The 20548-nt window shown below is 36.9% G+C and overlaps 1 protein-coding gene across 1 annotated transcript in view; it reads right to left on the bottom strand.

Moving 5' to 3' along the window:
- The window catches only part of FBXO28 (F-box protein 28), a 30799-nt gene extending 12297 nt beyond the window's left edge, over positions 1 to 18502 (bottom strand). Inside the window, exons 1-3 of the mRNA XM_057557053.1 lie at positions 18221 to 18502; positions 8335 to 8444; positions 4573 to 4711 (exon numbers count right to left, since the gene is read on the bottom strand). Coding sequence (XP_057413036.1) covers positions 4573 to 4711; positions 8335 to 8444; positions 18221 to 18484 — 513 coding nt within the window. The 5' untranslated portion in view covers positions 18485 to 18502. The remainder of the gene's footprint in view (positions 1 to 4572; positions 4712 to 8334; positions 8445 to 18220) is intronic.
- Between the last annotated feature and the right edge of the window lie 2046 nt (positions 18503 to 20548).

Below are 20548 nucleotides of genomic sequence, written 5' to 3'. Positions count from 1 at the left end.
CATGTGCCACAACTACTGAACCCACGTGCCACAACTACTAAAGCCTGTGTGCTGCAACTACTGAAGCCCACGCACCTAGAGCCCGTGCTCCGCAACGAGAAGCCACCGCAATGAGAAGCCTGCCCACTGCAACCAAGAGTAGCCCCCTCTCGCCACAACTAGAGAAAGCCCACACACACCAACGAAGATCCAATGCAGCCAAAAAAAAAAAAAAAAAAAGAATAGCTAGGAAAACTATTACTGGGATAAGAAATGAAATTTAAATACAGATTACTGATTAGATAAGTGTATTGGATCAATGTTAAATTCCCTGAGTTTGGTATCTGTACTCTGGTTAAGTAACAAAATATCCTAGTTCTTAGGGAATACACTGAAATATTTAAGAATATAGGGTCACAGTAGTAGCTCCAACTTATCTTCAAATGGTTCAGAAAAAAATAAAATACATATGCAGAGAGAGAATAAAAGCAAATGAGACAAAAGGTAAATAACTGCTGACGTGGATAAAAGATATATGGGAATTCCTTGTAATATTTTTGCAATTTTTGTGTAAATGTGAAAATGCATCAAAACAAAAAGTTACCCCCCCAAAAAGGAATAAAGAAAGTGACCACCACCAGTTATTCTTCACCAAAAACGTTAAAAACAAACCAATAATACATAATATGTAGATTTTATGTTTGTTCAGGGAAATCTAACTTCATGATCTTACATAGTCATTTACACTGTGAAAACACTGACTTTTGTGTTTCAATAAGCACGAAAGGGTTACTGGGGCTGTTAGTAATGGTGAAGAGAAGAAATTATTCATGTCTTTTTTTCATTATTATATCTCCCAGAATGGTTAGTTGGCCTCTACTCACATGTGTTTTTCAGTATGTGTGAACTGCTGATATTGACCAAGAGCTTACTATAAAAAGTTTGACTTCTATATATCAGACAGAAGATCTGAGAAATGTATACAGGAATAAGCTAAGAATCTAAACTTTAGTTCTGAGAAAAGATGAATGCAACATCAATGTAGTGGCCAGAGTCTGCAACTATGACCCTAACTGACCTGTGCCTATTTTTGTAAATAAGGTTTTTATTGGAACATAAGCACACATCCATTCATTTACCACATGTTGTAGAATCACGGCTGTTTCTCAGAGTTGAGTATTCATGACACAGACCATGTGGTCCACAAAGCCAAAAATATTTATTATCTGGCCTTTTACAGAAAAAGTTTGCTGATCCCTGCCATAGCCCATAGTGGCAAACTCCCAACTAGTCTGAAATCTTTAGATAGATTTTCTTTTAATGCCCTTGCTATTAGTACGGTTTCCTTGTCAAGAGACTACATTTTAAACCCCTCCAGTGAATAAGCCTTAGGTTTTCACTGAGTAGAAGGGGAATGTTCTAGCTTGTTTAGAGTTGGAGAGGGGACCTATAAGTTTAAATCATTCTTAAATATAGATTCTCAACCAACCTTCCTGTTTTAGCCCCATTTTCAGAAATGCTTGGAGCTTTCAACCTAGAATTTTCTAGAGGTTCAGTTGTGCACACTGGGTTGCCTCCCAGCTTCCCCCACTCCCAGTTTAGGAATTAACTTTCTCAGTTCTGCTAAGTCAGTTACCATTTATTCATCTACTCTCCAGCTTCCAAAATTCTGTTGCTACTGTCTACTTTCTGACCTCATTTTCATGGGTCTTTATCTTTTTTTCCTTTTAAAAATTAGATCATTTACTCCACTCCACTGACTGGAGTTCTGGGAGAAATTAAGAGGTAAACATATATTTAATCTTCTATCTTCATCCTGCCATTTAATTTTATGAACAAATTCAACTGTTCTTTCAGAGAATAATTAAAAGAAAAAAATTTTCCCAACTGTTAGTTTAAAGGTCCAAAATTCTGGTACATATCAGGCAATCTAATTTAAACTGATGTGGATATTACCCAGATTCACTTAAGTAACTTGTGAAAAGTAATTTGTGAGATGAAATCCCTACTGGAGACCTGAATTTTAACAAAATGGATATATTCTATACAAAACCACAAAAAGAGTTCTCTTACAAAGTGTTAAGAGCACCGGACTTCCCTGGTGGCGCAGTGGTTGAGAATCTGCCTGCCAATGCAGGGGACACGGGTTCGAGCCCTGGTCTGGGAAGATCCCACATGCCGCGGAGCGACTAAGCCCGTGCGCCACAGCTACTGAGCCTGCGCGTCTGGAGCCTGTGCTCCGCAACAAGAGAGGCCGCGATAGTGAGAGGCCCGCGCACCGCGATGAAGAGTGGCCCCCACTCGCCACGACTAGAGAAAGCCCTCGCACAGAAACGAAGACCCAACACAGCCAAAAAAATTAAAAAACATAAAAATAAATAAATTTAAAGAAATTGCCAAACTATTAAAAAAAAAAAAAAAAGTATAAGAGCACCTGAACTTTTAAGTATAACCCGGGAGCAAGATCCTGGAAAAACCAAGAATAAATTACTATAGAAATCACATACCAAACCAAGATTATATGCTAGACTGAAAGGAAATTATTTTATAGAATGTCTTCACTTAAGGATGTGAAAATTAATGCCACATCCTTATGTTCTGAAGATAGAATGTGAAAGTTTAAGGATGAGAAGTTCAAAAAGGAACAATCATAAAACAACCCAAATACTGCAAACTGTGTAAGTTAGCAGTTTAGATTTAGTCTAAGCTAAAAAGTAACAGCTACATAAAAATAAAAAGTAATAATCTGAGTATACAGTGTTGTTTTGGGCAAGGTATAAGCTATATAGATGGCACTTGTAAGAAAGAGAAGAAGCCAAGGTGATAATAAAAACAAAAATTATTTGTTTTCTGGGGGTTGTTTTTCCAGTCAAGTTCAGATTTGTAGGAGAAAAATCAGGATAAGATCTTTGGAAGAAATGGGTACTATGAAGGAAAAATGGAAGACTTTTCCACTGCAGGCAAGGTAAAGGTCTCAGTTAAGGAGCTGTCCAGAGCAAATGCCCAGGGTGATACACATCAGCTTGAAAGCTGAAGACATTCTCCATTGCTACCACCTCAGTTGGTACTAGAATTAAAAGCAAAAACAAGTGGTTTCCAAAAAACCAGCAGGACTCAACTGGATTTAACTTGATTTGTATAGATAGTAAGTATCATTCTCATCGCATGATCCTGATATATTAGAACAAAAGATGGGCATTCTGCAAAGGTCAGGTACTAAAATATCTTTCGCTTTGCAGGCCACATGGACTTCGCTGCAAACTACTCAACTCTCGTTAACAACTGACTGAATTGTCTCTAAGGTTATGAAGCTTGGAGATGCATCTTAACTATTCATAACCTTATGAGATATGCAATAAAAACTACGAGGCTACAGGAGACAACCTATTCTAGTTCAGTGAACATCCCAGGAACACCTAAGAGTTAAGGCCTATGAATCAGACCTGGTTAAAATCTGGCATAAGAATCAGAATCTAAAGTTTCTAATTGGTCACCCTTTTATAGTACCGTACAGAAGCATTGGTAGCTAATATGAGGAAAGTGAGCTATACCAAAGTATACTTTAAATAAGAAACAGGACTCCTCCGGCTCCCAACAAACGTCACAGAAAGTTGAAAATGGAGAAAGTACATTAAAAATATTGCCAATGTTAATTATCTATGGAAATAACAAAAAGAGAACATTCAAATTTTACTAGGTATTAATTAGTTCCAACCATGTTAAGGGAACCTTTTGCCAGTATCAACTAAGTAGCAAAATGACCTTTAATTCTACCTCCATCTCTTCGACATAAAAAGATATAGACATTATTTCATTCTGAATTTACACTGAATTCAAGAAGCAAAATACTAGTGAAGGTATGAGTAGCATGTTGAATGTTGGGATCTTTATTAACTTAGTAACAATAAATGTACCACAATATACTTATTTCTGTGTTAAACAGCACTATGACTTAGCTCTGAGTATACTGTTACACAGTAATTATCTATTCTTGTCAAATCTGGAAGGTTGTAAGTTGTCTTCATGAAACATTTCTCAAACAAAACCAAACCAGCTTGTCTTTCCTACTCCACCTCCCCCAAATTATAACAATCTTGAAGACAGGGACAATACCTATCCTATTCATTGCTGTATCTCTGGCATCTTAACAAAAAGTAAAAGCGCAAAATTTTTTCTTGAGTATGAACCCTTAAAAAGCTTTTCTAAAGAATAGTAGCGCTTCTACAGTATATTTCAAAATCATAATTTTAAATATAAAGATCACATAAATGATACATATTTATATGTTACTGCACAGAAGCTTAACAAATCCATTCATAGAAATACATTCGAAGAGTAGAAATAATTCTATTATTTAAAAAATCACTCTGTAGGGCTTCCCTGGTGGCGCAGTGGTTGGGAATCCACCTGCCAGTGCAGGGGACAAGGGTTCGAGCCCTGGTCTGGGAAGATCCCACATGCCGCGGAGCAACTAAGCCCGTGCGCCACAACGCAGCCAAAAAAAAAAAAAAAAAAAAAATCACTCTGTAACTTTATAATAATTTAGTTTACATAGTGCAATCCAGCTGTTCTAGGTAAGGGATTCTATTTTACCTTTCCTGGGATGAAGCAACAGAGATTGGAGTCCACATACTTCATGAAAGTCATATTTAAGAGAGACAGCCTTGTTTCAACAGCAGCGAGGATGTCTGCATGACGAGCTAATGAATGGTTTCTCCTTTCTGACTCTCTTCTACCAAAAAAAAAAAAAGGCAACCATTAAAAGAAGTACTGTGGACTACAATGTTAACCAAACAAAATGCCTTAATGTTAAGTCTAACATTTACACGTTAATTTAGAAATCTACAATTGGGTCATAATTTGTTTAACTGTAATGATAAATGAATCACTATGTTTAGAAATCCTTGCCAAGGATTAATCCAATACTCACTGATAAAATATTTGAAAAAAAATAGTTTTTTTTTGTTTTGTTCTTTGGCTTTGTCAAGCCTAATGGCTATTAGAGAAATTAATGAAAGAATTACACATGGACATAAAGACAAGAGACCATATATTTTTGCCTATAAAATCAGCTCATTTAAACTTTTAAAAAGTTTTATTGAGACATAATTCACATACAATAAAATTCAATTTTAAAGGGTACAATTTAGGGGTTTTTACTATATTCACAGTTGTGTTCCCATCACCACTATCCAATTTCAGAACATTTTCATTATCACAAAAAGAAAGCCAAGGGGAAGCTGAGATGAAGGGAGAGAGTGGCATGGACATATATACACTACCAAATGTAAAATGGATGGCTAGTGGGAAGCTGCTGCATAGCACAAGGAGATCAGCTCGGTGCTTTGTGACCACCTAGAGGGGTGGGATAGGGAGGGTGGGAGGGAGGGAGATGCAAGAGGGAGGGGATATGGGGATACATGTATACATACAGCTGATTCACTTTGTTGTACAGCAGAAACTAACACACCATTGTAAAGCAATTATACTCCAATAAAGATATTAGAAAAAAGAAAAAAAAAAAAGAAAGCCTGTAACCATTATCAATCACTCCCATTACCCAGCCCCTGGCAAGAACGAATTTACTTTCGGTTTCTATGGATTTGCCTATTGTGGACACTTCAGATAATTGGAATCATAATCATAATATTATGTGGTGTTTTGTGTCTGTCTTCTTTCAGTTGGCATAGTTTTCAAGGTTCATCCATGTTGTAGCACGTCTCAGTAGTTCTTCATTCCTTTTTATTGCTGAATAATATTCTATTATATGGACATACCATTATTTTGATTATCCATTCATCTGTTGATGGACCTTTGGGTTGTTTCCACTTTCTGGCTGTGATGAACAATGCTGTTATGAATATGTGTGTACAAGTTTTTGTGTAGACATATTTTCACTTCTCCTGAGTATATACTTAGGAGTGAAACTGCTGGGTCATTTGGTGACTCTATGTTTAACTTTTTGAGAAACTGTTTTGTAAAGTGGCTGCACCATTTTATAATCTCACCAGTAACATGTGAAAGTTCCAATTTGTCCACCTCCTTCCCAACATTTGTCTTTTTAAATTTTAGCCACCCATCCTAGTGAGTGTAAACCAGTATCCCATACTATTTTGATTTGCAATGCCCTGATGACTAATGATGCTGAGTATCTTTGATGGGCTTTTTGGCCTTTAGTATATCTTCTTTGGAGAAATTTCTATCGAATCCTTTGCCCACTTTCAAATTGGGGTTATTTATCTTTTTATTGTTGAGTTATAAGAGTTTCTAATACCATCTGGATATAAGTCCTCTAACAGATATATGAGCTGCAAATGTCTTCTCCCATTCTGCAGGCTGTCTTTTCATTTTCTGGATGGTGTCCTTTGAGGCACAGAAATTTTAAACTTTGATGAATTCTCGTCTGTCTACTTTTTTCTTTTGTTACTTGTGCTTTTGGTGCCGTATCTAAAAAACCACTGCCTAATGCAAGTTCATGAAGGTTTATGACTATGTTTTCCTCTCAAGGTTTTATAATACAGCACTGACATTTACACTTAAGCCTGTAATTCATTTTCAGTTAATTTTTGTATGTGGTTTGAGAAAGGTTTCCAACTTCATTCTTTTGTCCCAGTGTTACTTGTTGAAAACACTAATCCTTTATCATTGAATTTTCTTGGCATTCTTGTTGAAAATCAATTGACTAAAAATTTAAGGGTTCACTTTCTGGACTCTCAATTCTATTCCATTGATCTGTATGTCTATCCTTTTTTTTTTTTTAAAATTAATTAATTTTTTGGCTGTGTTGGGTCTTTGTTGCTGCATGTGGGCTTTCTCTAGTTGTGGCAAGCGGGGGCTACTCTTCATTGAGGTGCACAGGCTTCTCACTGTGGTGGCTTCTCTTGCTGTGGAGCATGGGTTCTAGGTGCATGGGCTTCAGTAGTTGTGGCACACGGGTTTAGCTGTTCCGCAGCATGTGGGATCTTCCCAGTCCAGGGATCGAACCTGTGACCCCTGCATTGGCAGGCAGATTCTTTTTTTTTTTTTAATTTTTATTTATTTATTTTTGGCTGCGTTGGGTCTTCATTGCTGCGCACAGGCCCTCTCCAGTTGCAGTGAGCAAGGGCTACTCCTTGCTGCGGTGCGCGGCCCACTGTGGTGGCTTCCCCTGCTGCGAAGCACGGGCTCCAGGCTCATGGGCTTCAGCAGCTGTGGCTTGCGGGCTCCAGAGCGCAGGCCCAGTAGCCACGGCACACAGGCTCAGTTGCTCCGCGGCACGTAGGACCCTCCCAGACCAGGGCGCAGCAGACAGATTCTTAACCACTGCGCCACCAGGGAAGTCCCTGTATGTCTATCCTTATGCCAGCACCACACTCTTGATTATTGTAACTTTGTAGTAAGTTCTGAAACTGGGAAATGGTAGTCTTCCAATTTTGCTCTTTTTCAAGATTGTTTTGATTATTCTGCGTCTTTTGCATTTCTATAGCAATTACAGGATCAGTGTGTCAATTTCTGCAAAAAGACTGCTAGGATTTTGATAGGGGTTGCACTGAATATATATATCAATTTGAGGAGTATTACCATCTTAGTATGAAATCTTCCAATCCATGAACATAGAATGCCTTCCTGTTCATTTAAGTCTTCTTTAATTTCTTTTAACAGTGTTTTGTGGTTTTTAATGTACAAGTTTTATACTTTTTTGGTTATATTCATTACTAAGTTTTTTTATTCTTTTTGATGCTATTGTAAATGGAATTGTCTTAACTTCATTTTTGGATTGTTTATTGCTAGTGCATAGGATTATACATACATTTATTTATATATTTGGCTGTGCTGGGTCTTAGTTGTGGGACACGGGATCTTTCTTTAGTTGCAGCATGTGGGACCTAGTTTCCTGACCAGGGATTGAACCTGGGCCCTCTGCATTGGGAGCATGGAGACTTAACTGCTGGACCACCAGGGAAGTCCCAATACAATTGATTTTTGTGTACTAATCTTGTATCCAGGATCCCTGCTGACCTCGTTTCTAGCTCTAATAATTAATGTATTTTATTTACAACATCATGTGTATACAAGATCATACCATCTGTGAATAGAGTTTTACTTATTCCTTTTCAATCTGGATGCTTTTTATTTCATTTTCTTGCCTAAATGCCCTAGTTTGAACCAAAATGTTGAACAGATATGGTGAGAGTTGAACAAACCATAGTAAAATGATTTATTGTGATCTGTGTACCCTTTGCTACAAAAACTTGGAAACCATTTAATCCAAGTAAACCCTTAGTGAGATCAAAAACAAGCAAACAAACAAACAAAAATCAAGAAACAAACAAAATCCCCAGTTGTAAATTATTGCCAATGCTAACCATAACATACCTTGGGAGTTGTGCTTTAACTTGTTTCTGACATAGATTATGGTACCTCTCCACTTTTAGAAATCCCTGATTCAACATTCTCTGGCAGACCAAGTCCATTCTTTTACAAACCTATGGGAAGAGAGAATGAGAAAGAAGAATTTTAAAAAGTAAAAACCAAATTGGTAACAATTAACTTAGGCTCATAACTGATGCTTCAAAATTCTCTGTGCTAGTATTGTTCCCCAGTTTGCTATCTTAATCTTTGAATCAGTATATGTGGGTGAATCCCTCATTGTAAATTACAATATTGCATTTAAAAATTAGTATTATGTGTAGGCAAGGAATACTTTACTCCTTAAAATATATATATATATATATATATATATATATATATTTAATTTTTTTGGCTGCGAGACATGGCTTACAGGATCTTGGTTCCCCCACCAGGGATTGAACCCGTGCCCCCTGCAGTGGAAGCGCTGAGTCTTAACTTTAGGTATTTGTTAAATGTTCTGGATGTATCCCTGCTATTATGGTCAGAGACTATAGTCCTGATGATCATTAAAACAACATATTTGAAGGTTTTTAATAGTTTGAAATAAGAAAATTCTCCTTTGGCCAAAAACATATTCAAACTTGAGTCTAACCGCTCACAAAGTTTTTATGATCTATAACCAGAATGAGAGTTTTTAATTATTTCTTCTATTGATTTGGGTTAAGTATGACAGATTATGATAGCCAAAGCCTATACTAGATACTGTCATATCCTCCAAAATATTTCAACATGTACAGCAGAAACTTAACTACTTTGAATCCTTTAAAAACATGGTGTCTTTATACAATAAAAATACAGGATCTGAAGTCAGAACACCTAAATTTGACTCCAACCATTATACATCCTTGAGCAAGTCAGCTTCTATTTGAAAGCCTGAATCAGACATCTGTAAAATATGGATAGTATCTAATATATAGGGATGTCATTAGGATTAAATAACACACACTAAATCACTTGGTAAATTATAAAGTGCTATATAAAAATTATGTTAAATAAATTTTATTTAACTTACCACTAATTTGAAAACTTTGCTTCACATACTTAGTTCTTATATTTCTGAGATATCCCAGTATCTTTTATATCTTAATGAAACCTACTACACAAAATGCATTTGTTCTTTGTTTCCTGAGTATTTTGCAGTGACTCAAAGTCATCAACCTGGATGTTAATTCTCACTGTATAGGTGTTGTTGAAAGTGCAACACTGAGATATTATTCAGATAAATCTACATCAAGGCTAAGTCAACTAGGCAAAGGCTGTCTTATGCTTCTATCTCTCATAGCACCTAAGAACAAATGCTTGACAAATACTTGAAATGAAATACTGATGAAACTTTTGATACAAGTTTGCTTTCTCCTGAGATTATAGGGACAAAAATTCTGGTAAACTGGGTTAAGCTAATAAAGGTTTTGATACTCTAATATTAAATACTAGCTATTCCCTAAATCCCAGTATGCCAAATGAAAGGTATGAAGGTAAACAGTTCATTTCAAAGTATGAAAACATAATAAGGTTTAAGTACTGATACTAAGAGTAATTCTAAATTATATTTTAAAATATGGTGGAATCTATTTCTAACTAGTAAGTTATAAACATTTGTTCAGTGTCTACTGGAAAAAAAAAAAACCAATATGTATTAACATACGTAACTGTTTCTAAAACAAAATATTTAATGAGTTACATTTTTATAAATCTCTTTGATCCGTGGTTTAACAGAAACAAGTGAATTTTCATATCTGCTTCTTCTGCATTAAAGAATGAGAGTGAAAAATGCAAATAATATATTAGTAAAGTAATGAAAATATTTTAGACTGTATAGACTCCCTGAAAGGGTCTTGGGAACCCCTCTGGTAAACCTGGACCACAAATGAGAACCAGTGCCCTAATCCTGCATAAACATGTTGCCATGAACACTGGTACTGAACTTTATGTGAGGAAAAAAGAAATTTTATCATGTTACTGGAGGAAGGAAAAGAGAGTATGTCTTTTTGTGTGTGATGAGGGGGAATAAAGCAGGCTAAATTCTCATCTTTTGTAGTAGGAAGTCAACAGATATTATCAAATAGAAGACAAACAACCCAAACACTTGAAAGTAGTGCCTCTGAGGAATAAAAATTGGGGGTTGCATTGTTGTCAACGTTGTTAAAACTACTTGATGTGAGACACCTTCTAACACAACTTTGTAGAAAAATACTTTTTCTATTTGTGGACTCTATAACCTCTTTGATAATTTCTGAGTTAAATACTGGAACTAAACCCGCTGTGGTGATGATTTCCTAATTTTTTTAAAGTCAAATCATTATTCTGTACACCTTAAACTTATACAGTGCTGTATATCAATTACATCTCAAAACTGAAAAAAAATGTTTATTTACAAAGTGAAAAATTAAGGTCAATTACTGCTGTACTAATTTCCAAGGTAGTTTCTAAATTATTTTATTATACTAGAATTTTGCTGCACTGAATCTAGCTAAATACTAGAATTTAGGTATCTCTTAATAGTCTAGAAATGCAATGGAATGAGTACTGACTAGTATGAGTATACAACTGACTGGGGGATGAGAATATGAATAAATAACCAGATAAGGTCAACCAAGGGACTTCACATGATACAAGATTTGAACTAGGCTTTAAAGGAAGAGGGGACAAGAACTGCCAAGTTAATACTGACAGAACAAAGGCACAAAGCCTGGAAGGAATAAACCATTAGCAAGCAAACTACTTCTGAAGACTGATCAGATATGTAGACAAAGCTGAGAGGAATAAAATCTCTCATGTTTTGAGCAGGAAAATCAGACAGTAATGAGAAGTAAGTTTAAAAGGAAAAAGATCACTCATTTTGGGAGAGATCTAGTATTGGTACAGTTGATTGGTCATTTTCTGTAAGCAACTGTAATGTTAAGACTAAAGACATGGTTCTGGAAATTTCACATGAAGATAGCTGAAACCACTGCAGATGAATCCCAAATGAAGTAAAAGACAAGAAAATAAAGGCTTATAAATGGAGCCTCAACTGACCATTATAATTAAAAGCTGGTAAAAAGATCAGAAAATATGCACTTAAAACGAATACTGTAAATCAACTATACTTCAACTAAAAAAAAAAATTAGAAAATAGGAGGTCACAAAGACAAACTAGAATAGCACCACAAAAGCCAGAAAGATTTGAAGCATTAGTTGATATTGTAGGAAAAGAACAGTATTTAATGTGGTATTCTTCCATTCATAAATGTTCTATAAGCACTGACTGACCGATAGCATAAAAACAAAGACACGATAGAGCATATATCTATCTTTTGTTTAGGATTCAGAAGGAAGCAAAGTGACCTCTGAAAAACAGCAATACACTGATTTTCCCCAAGGTGAGCAGTTTAATGTTAACTGCTGACAATGTATGTTAACTTGCAAAACAAAATTATCTTATTTAAAGTGTAGCTCTAAATTTGGGGGTATTTTAATTATTTCCAAGGCTAAAGGGAAGAAATTTCATTTTTCCATTTATTAAAACAAAACAAAAATCCTAGCAATTTGGCAATTTACCCAAGACAGAAAAATAAAATTCTAGAATCTGATATACAAAGATGATGACTATGTCAAAAACAATCAGTGTATTTAGAGATTAGGAAAATATATACTATAAAAACAAAAGGGAACTAATGGAACAAATCAGTCTACAATGAAGACGTTTAGCTTGGTCCCTCTGTTATTTGCTGCTCTAGTATGAAGAACAGATTTGTTTTTTTCTTTTTTAATTACTTCAAGATTCAAAATGCCATGTTTATTCTTTTTATCATTACCTAACTTTAGTGGTCAGTAATAAAAATTTTTCTTCACTTGTGTTTATTTAGAAATCTTTTTTAATTTGTTGTGCCACTATGGCCCTTCTCAATGCAAGACACATACGCCATAAATCCGTGAAATCCACACTTTTCCTGTCAAACCTAATCTCTAATATCAAATCTTAGTTGATTCTAAGATGTACATTTGACAGTGGAATGGTCTTCCAATATATGATATATTACAATATAATTGCCAGCATTTCTTTCTCAGATATGTTAGATGCCTTGAAATATAGTATGCTGGGCTTCTTCAATTTTGTTTAAGACGCTGTAAAGACTTTAAGATATGTTATCAATTTAACAAAAGCTCTTCTGGAAGAAAAAAAAAGTACTGCCACAATAATATACATGCAATTTGATCAAGATGCATTCTCATTTCAAAAATGTTAAAATGGGGACTTCCCAGGCAGTCCAGTGGTTCTATCCCTGGTCGGGGAACTAAGATCCCGCATGCCATGCAGTGCGACCAAAAAAATAGAGGGAAAAAAAAAAAAAAGGTTAAAATATGAAACTATACCTTGGAATCAAGGAAATACTGTAATGGAATCACATTTTTATGTACTCATTTTGTGCTCTACAGTTTTCAAATGAACAGTTCATGTTTTTCTCCAATTAATTAGGAAGCTATTATCAAAGATTAGGCTGCTTATTAGATCCTTGAACTGAAAGGGATGTAGACACCAGAACCCGTCCTTTCTTTTTATAGTGAGAAAACTGAGGCCTTAAGAATTTATATGACTCGTCCAAGGTCATCCAGCTGCTCAGGGGCAAAAAATGAAATTAAGAATCAGGGTTTTCTAGCAAATAGATACTTATTGTTTATATATATATACATATATATGTATCTGTCTAATATGGACTTTAATCTAATATGGATTACTCTCAGTTTCCTTATTTTTTTGTATTGGCTGCACAAGATTATTTGAAGGATTGGAGAAGTGCCTAGGACGGCACCTCAATAAAAACCAAGCTATGTGGGGAAAAAAAAAAAGAATCCAGGTCTTCTGATTTGTATCTTTTTAAATTTAGTGATCAGTAGCTATACAGATCGAAATGATTATCCTAATTATTCTCAACTGATTAGAGTCTCAAATAATACTGCACTGCTATAGAAACTGTTGGCACTAGTCTAGAAAGTAGGACTTCTTTATTTTAAGGACATTAGTGGGGGGTTCTTACTACACTACTAAAGTTTAGAGATGGAGCTAGACCAAGATCTTCCTATAATCCTCTCAGTCAGACAAATCTGCTGTGTAGAACATTTGACAAGCCATCTGGGCTGGATTCTTCAAAAAGTCATGAAAGAATGGAAACAGTGAAAAAGTGGGAGGAATGTTCTAGATTAAAGAGTCTAATGTTTTATTAGATTTAAGAACCTTAACTACCTCCCCAACCCCTCCAAGCTATAAAAAAACATTTTGAGGACAACTGAGAAATCTGAATATAAAATGTAATATTAAATCCCTTGGAAGTGATGATATTGTGATTATATAGAAGTATTCAGGGGTGAACGTCATTATATTTGCACCTTACTTTCTAACGGTGAATGAGCGTACAAGTGAAAGAGATAAAGCAAATGTGGCAAACAGTTAATGACAGGTGATAAAATCATTTAAAAAATGAACAATGAATGAGCCAGGCCTATTTGTTTTTTCAGTGAACTCCTCTTAATTTCCCTTGCCTATTAAAAATATTGATACAACTTGCCCCCTCTTTCGTAAGAATACTTTAATCTTTTATAAAAAAATTCTATCTACCTGGCATGGAGTGTTTAAGATACAATACTATATACAGAGAGAGAGAGAGAGTTAATTCTCAATCGTCTGCTGGTAAAATTACAACAAATTAAAAATTTTCTGGGTGTCCTCCCTAAATATTCACTTGGAAAGAAAATATAAATTTATTTTAATATGAGCCTGAGCAAAACAATTAGGATAATTACATGCCTTTTTTTTGCTGGGAATGTTCTTCTACCTCTGACTGGATGAAAATTCATGATCTTGAGGAAGCCTCTCCTGATTAACCTCAACATTCTTGTATTTACTACTATGCACTTGTTGTCCTAGTGCTTTGTAAATGCTCAAGGAAGGTGTTTACGTTCTGTCTCAATGATGATACTGTGGACAGGGTTACTGATTGAACACCTTTGCTTTGAGATTGTGCAGGAGTGAACTGTCCCCAAAATATTATAATTTCTTACCTATACTTAAGTACCTGTTAATAAAATCAGTAACCTGATGATGACATGGTAGGGGACAAAAAAAACCCAGCAACGCAGAGAGTGTATTTTCTATAACACAGTGATACAGAGCAGTGGTCCTCAAAGTGTGTGACCCTTGGGATTCCCAAGATCCTTTCAAGAGTTTGCGAAGCTAAACTATTTTCGTAATACTAAGATGTTATTTGCCATTTTCATGCTTATTCTCTCACAAGATACAGAATTTTCTAGAGGTAACATGACATGTGATGACAGCCAAGGGAATTATGCATTGCGTATTCTTGTGTTTTCTAGACTTTTCAAAGGTAAGCCCTTAGGGTCCTCAATAACTTTTAAGAGTGTAAAGGGGTCCCGAGACAAAAAAATTTGAGAACTACTGGTATAGAGCAAGAGATAGGAGGAAGACAGCTTGCCTACTTAAAAAAACAAGTAATGGCTTCCCATTTTCCTTCATATTTTCTACCAATCAACCCTCTCTACAACTGAAGTTTTCAAACACATTTAAAGAAAAGATGGGAAAGGAACTAGAAATGGGTAACAGACTTAACTAGATAGAGTGCTCTAGAGAAATATCTTGGGACAAAAGCATGTATTTATGTACCTTGTTACCAACGGGAAAATTTCATTCCAGATAATAAGCAGGACTTCTGAATTTAACTTTTAGTCAAATTTGTCCTGAACCACTAATTGGATTCCATTAAATTTATAGGAGCTCCACTAGAATCACAGAGGAAAAAGTATGATAGGATCTCTCTAAAACAACTTTTTTTTTTTTTTGGCTGTGCCACGCAGCTTCCAGGATCTCAGTTCCCTGACCAGGGATTGAACCCCAACCCCCTGCAGTGAAGGCGGGAGTCCTAACCATTGGGCCACCAGGGGATTCCCTAAGACAACTTGTAAAAAGCCTCCCATGCTCATTTCTTCAGTGAGTGAGAACACTGTACTCATGAGTCAGTTATACGTTCAAAGTCAGCTTTGATCTGCTCTGTAACTAGCTGTAGGACCTCACTTCTTAACCTGTGCCACTTGTTTCAAAAACTCCCATACCTGTCAAGGAGGCCTAGGTGACAATCTAATGCTGCATCAGCACAAATTTGTGTGATTTACTGGCAAAACAACTCAAAGTACATGTTTTGTCATTTCAAAAGTTGTGTTCATCCAATTAATTTTAAATATATTGGAGAAGTTAAATATTTAAAGTTATTTTTATGTAACCAGGATTTCCAAGTTCCAGGTACATTTTTGGAGCAAATAGTCAATGGCAGAAAAAACAAAACAAAATCCAATTTAATAAGGCATTTGGACACTCCCTTGGAAATAACTAAACTGGAGAGTCAAACTTCAATAATTCATGGCAACAGGAAGCAAATTATCAACTAAACTGCACAAGTAATTGAAAAATGTTATTTTAGCCATTTCAACTTAGAGCAAATCTTTTCAAGAAAATAGAGTAGTTAAGTACATGGATCAAGCACCTGTCCTCTAATTTAACAATAGTTATGACTGAGGTCCTAATAAGGCAAGTAAATTGGGAAGGAAGAAAAAAAGAAACACCTGAAAAATAAATAAACTAGCTCATCAACCACTGAATAGCTGACATTTAGCTTTATGGAAACCAATTCTGTTCTTAATTAATATCACTCTCTTCCAGTTATATCCAACCTAACTCCACTCAAGAAACTACGGAATTTATATGCCAGATAGCAGCACACACACTGCTACTGATTTTCTGGCAAACAGCATTTAGGTATAAATGGTCACTTAAATGAGAAAAGGCATGTAAAGGACCTAACAAGCACTATCTCTAGGCAGCCAATTTCATTAAATGATCGTAATTAAATTAATGCTGACATCTAGTGGCAAGAAAGAATCTTTCATGTTACTTGAATTGTACCTTATGACATCAAACCAATGAATCTACAACCAAAGACCCTTCCAAATCCCTACAAAAGATTATCCATTTAATCTAAGAATTATCCATTAACCTTAAGAAAGGAATAAGAAATAGTTCCCCATTACTAAAACAGAGGGAAAAAAAACATCTTTAAGATATAAAACTGGCAGCAGAATCTTTTTGGGGGGTAGGAGTGGAGGGGTGGTAAGGGACTCCTTATGGAAAAAATCTTTGAAACTACAAATTTGTATCTTTAAAACACTAGAATAGATAACTGCTTAAAAATTAAGAATGCAGCTGAATATTTCACTTGAAAGAGATGTCATTTACTAATAAATTGTGGGGTGTGTTTTTAACTTTGTCCCCTAGGACAGGCTGGTTTTCCCCCTTTAAAAACGTTTTTAATTTTTAAAAAAATAAAATGACCAACAAATGAACAAACCCCCCACCCACCCCAGTTTTCCTCAACACTTATAAAACACAACTGTGAACATCCCAAGCTTTACAAAGGCATTGTCTGGCTGAAAGGCTCAATTCAATCAAATGCTATGCCCAATTTCCAGACACCAGGAATGTATACCATGAATTCTGATCAAACATCATCCTTTATAAAAATTTGAAGGAATATTTAGGATCCTACAAGAAACTGGATGACATGTCCTGGAAATTAAGGGACAATCATTTTGAAATATCACTTTTCAAATGAAGAATTTTCCATCCTGCAGACTGGCATGGTTACTGTGCTGTGTTGACAAGAAAAAAAAACCAACTGTCCACCAGTTTGAATATTTACAAGCTTCCTTTAAAAAATAAGTATACTTTCATTTCAAAAATACAATTATAATCAATTTTAGATTGGAGGTGTAAACCTAAAATAAGGCACATTGATTATTCAGAAAATGCTATACACAGCACATTCAGCAATATGTCTTTGTCCTCTTAAAAACAACCCGACCACAGATTCGGTCTGCAATCATTTCAAAATGTCCACCTCCTTCAATTTCCTTACCACTTAAAGACAAATTCACTGAAAGGAAGCAAAATACCTGACTGAACTAAGACATTCATCAAACCTTCAGTGAAACCTCTGGAATGAAGAAAATCCCAATGGCAATTTATTTTCATAAATCATGGACTGAACTACTGTGATTTTAAGGTATAAAACCTCTCCTAAAGCTGGCGGGTGGGCGTAAATCACTAGTTAGAAAACGAACTGCAGGAAAGAAAAAAAACCTTCTCAAGGGGCAAGTTGCTTCACTGTGGGTGGGAAGTATCAGGGGTGAGGCAAAGCCGGAATAGTCACTTCTCAGGGCTCTACTTTACTGGTCAACTAGGGCGCTGGGGTTGAGGCTACGTTCCAATTCCTCCAAACCTCTACCGGCTTTTGGGAGGACCGACCGATCCGACTTTATTTTCTGCAACAAGAAAACTTGGGGGTGGGAGGCGGGGGAACAATACGTTATTCTCGCAGACAAACCAAACCTGGCTGGGATCATCTCGCCTACTTCGGAGTGCTGGCCCCCCAACTCCGGCCGGAGGCTGGAAGGTAATATACAAAAGGCAGGTGGCGAGACCCCTCCGGCGTCCACATTCAGGTCGGGAGGAGGTGGGAAGCCCAGCTCCCGCTGCCTCCCCGGCCGCGGCCCCGCTTCCGGGTGGGGGGCACGGAGTCCCCCAAGGCCAAGTTCCCGCAGGCAGCCGCCCCCAGCCCCAAAGCAAGGGCAAAATCCGGACAAGACCCGCGGACAGGCCCCGACAGAGACTTTGGGGCGGGAGGGGCGCGCTCGGTGCTCTGGCGCCGGCTGCGGCTCCCTCCCCGGGGAACGCTCTTTCCCTCTCGGGCCCTCCCCAAACCTCGGCCCGGCGGAGAGGGCGGCGGGGGTCCCGTGGGGGCCTCACCAGGCGGAGCTGGCTAATTTCGTCGTAGGACATAAAGCTGAGGATGTTTTCGATGGCTACGATGGGCAGCGCCACGAGCGTGTTTTGAGGCAGCTGGTCCGGAGCCAGCGCCGGAGCCGGGGGAGCCTGGGACCCCGGCTGCGGGGGCTGTGGCGGGGGAGGTGGGGGCAGTCGCTGGGTAGAGCCGATGGCCGAAGGGGAGCCGCCGTCGCCGTGGCCACCGCCTCCTTCCTCAGCCATCCGCTCCTCCGACGCCGCCGCCATCTTGGGGGTTTGATTCCTTCCTCCCACTGCAAGGGGAAGAGGGACACTTCCGGTGCGTCACTTCCGCCTCTTGAGCCGCCGGGGAGGGGCACCTGGAGAAGGGGGAGGAGCCCGTGGATGACAGGCGGAGAGAGACAGATTGCTGCTTGTTCAAGTGGGAAGAAGAGAAGAAAGATAGTCTTTGTAAGCCCTTTCTTCTAAGATTGGAAACGACTTGAGGGCAGGGGAACCCTGTCTAAAATTAACTTCATCGTGCAATTTTCTTAAAGTGCTTCCAATTTTCTTAAAGTGCTTTCCTGATAAAGGGAGATAAAAATTACGTTAACTCGTAGGTCTCGATGGAATGATGTAGAGTATCATCATTTTTCAAGAACCATAGTAATAATTGATTTAGGTAAAAAGGAATGAGGGATTGATTAAAACTACCGTATGAATGAACTTTGAATACATGTTCAATTAAAGAAGCCAGACACAAAGGACCACATATTGTATGAATCCGTTGATATGAAATGTCTGAAATAGCCAAATCGACAAAGACAGAAAGTAGATTAGTGGTTCCCAGGGGCTGGAAAGAGCAAAGGAAAGGGGAATGACTGCTAAGGGGTGAAAGGTTTCTTTCTGGGGTGACGAAAATGTTCTGGAATTAGGTAATGGTGATGGGTGCACAAATTTGTGAATATACTAAAAACCAATGAATTGTACACTTTCAAATAGTGAATTTTATAATACGTGAATTGTATCTCAATAAAAAATTGATTTAGGCAAGAATCATCAAAAGATGCTAGAACTAGAAAGTAAAGGTGTGATGTGGAATATAATATTTACATAGTCTCAAAATAATCCCCATAAATTACCTATCAATTACAAAATAAAAAGGTTTACAATAGTGAAATTTGGTGGACACCACCACAACCAAATGATCAAAATTAACATCTGAGTTATGGGGGGAAACGTATATTATACAGCTCCTGATATGATATCTTAAAAAGGACATAACATAATGTGGTATTCCTACCAAAAAATACATAACCTGTATTTGAGGTAGACAAATCTAGGTAACTATCCCATCATCTTAAAAAAGGTTAGTGCCATGAAAGACAAAGACTATGAAATTTTACCAGATTAAAAGAGACTAAAGCAACAAGATCACTAAATGCATGGGTGATCCTGGATTGGATCATGGAGTAGGAAGGAGAGCAATAAGAACATTACTGTGACAATTGGCAAAATTTGAATATGGAATATATGTTAGATAATAATATTGTAATCATATTAAGTTTCCTGATTTGGATAATTTTATTGCGGTCTCATAAGAGAATGTCCTTCTTCTTAGGAAATACAAAAGTTTCAAAACAAATGATTGCTTTGTTTCAATTATTGAAACCAATGCTTGTTTTGGAGATGTTTCCCAATCAAAACAAATACTTGTAACTGAAACAGATATTTGAACTTCTGGGAGTTCTGAGTTCTAAATGTGGTTTTTACACCATCAGCGTACCATAGGATCGTTGCAGGATAATGATCTCTAGTACAGGATGGACCTACGCATGTTAAGATCTGTGTGTTTCTTGTTTCATATTTAATGAGAGAATAATATTACCTTCCTTTATTTCACAAAGTTAATATGAGGATGAGCTGAGATAGAAAATGGGTGGACTTCTGAATTCCTTGGATTAAAGATGTTCAAGTCAATTTACTGTAATGTAATATAGTCACTCACTGTACATTATCCTGGCCCCATTATCCATCTGCTTTCCTGGTTAAGGTTCTGAGAGGATAGGATTGGGTTGGGTGCAGTGAGGTATGCTGGGGGCTAAGCTATTCAGTGGCACCTCCACAGGAAGATGGACTTTATATATGAAAAGAGGAAACTAAAACCAGACATTGTTTTTCCTATTTGTTAGCAGATTTGTAACATATAGAAAGAAGGGTGAACTCATAGACTAACTAAAAAGAGTTTTGAGGGTTTCTATGTATTCTAATTAGCCATGTATTTTTTTTCCTTTTTAATTGCAGTAAAAAAAAAATAACATAAAATTTGTCATCTTAACCATTTCTAAAAGT

The sequence above is a fragment of the Balaenoptera acutorostrata genome, chromosome 1 (genome assembly GCF_949987535.1).
Source record: "Balaenoptera acutorostrata chromosome 1, mBalAcu1.1, whole genome shotgun sequence".
Classification (NCBI taxonomy): domain Eukaryota; kingdom Metazoa; phylum Chordata; class Mammalia; order Artiodactyla; family Balaenopteridae; genus Balaenoptera; species Balaenoptera acutorostrata.
This window is presented reverse-complemented; position numbering and strand designations above follow the sequence as displayed.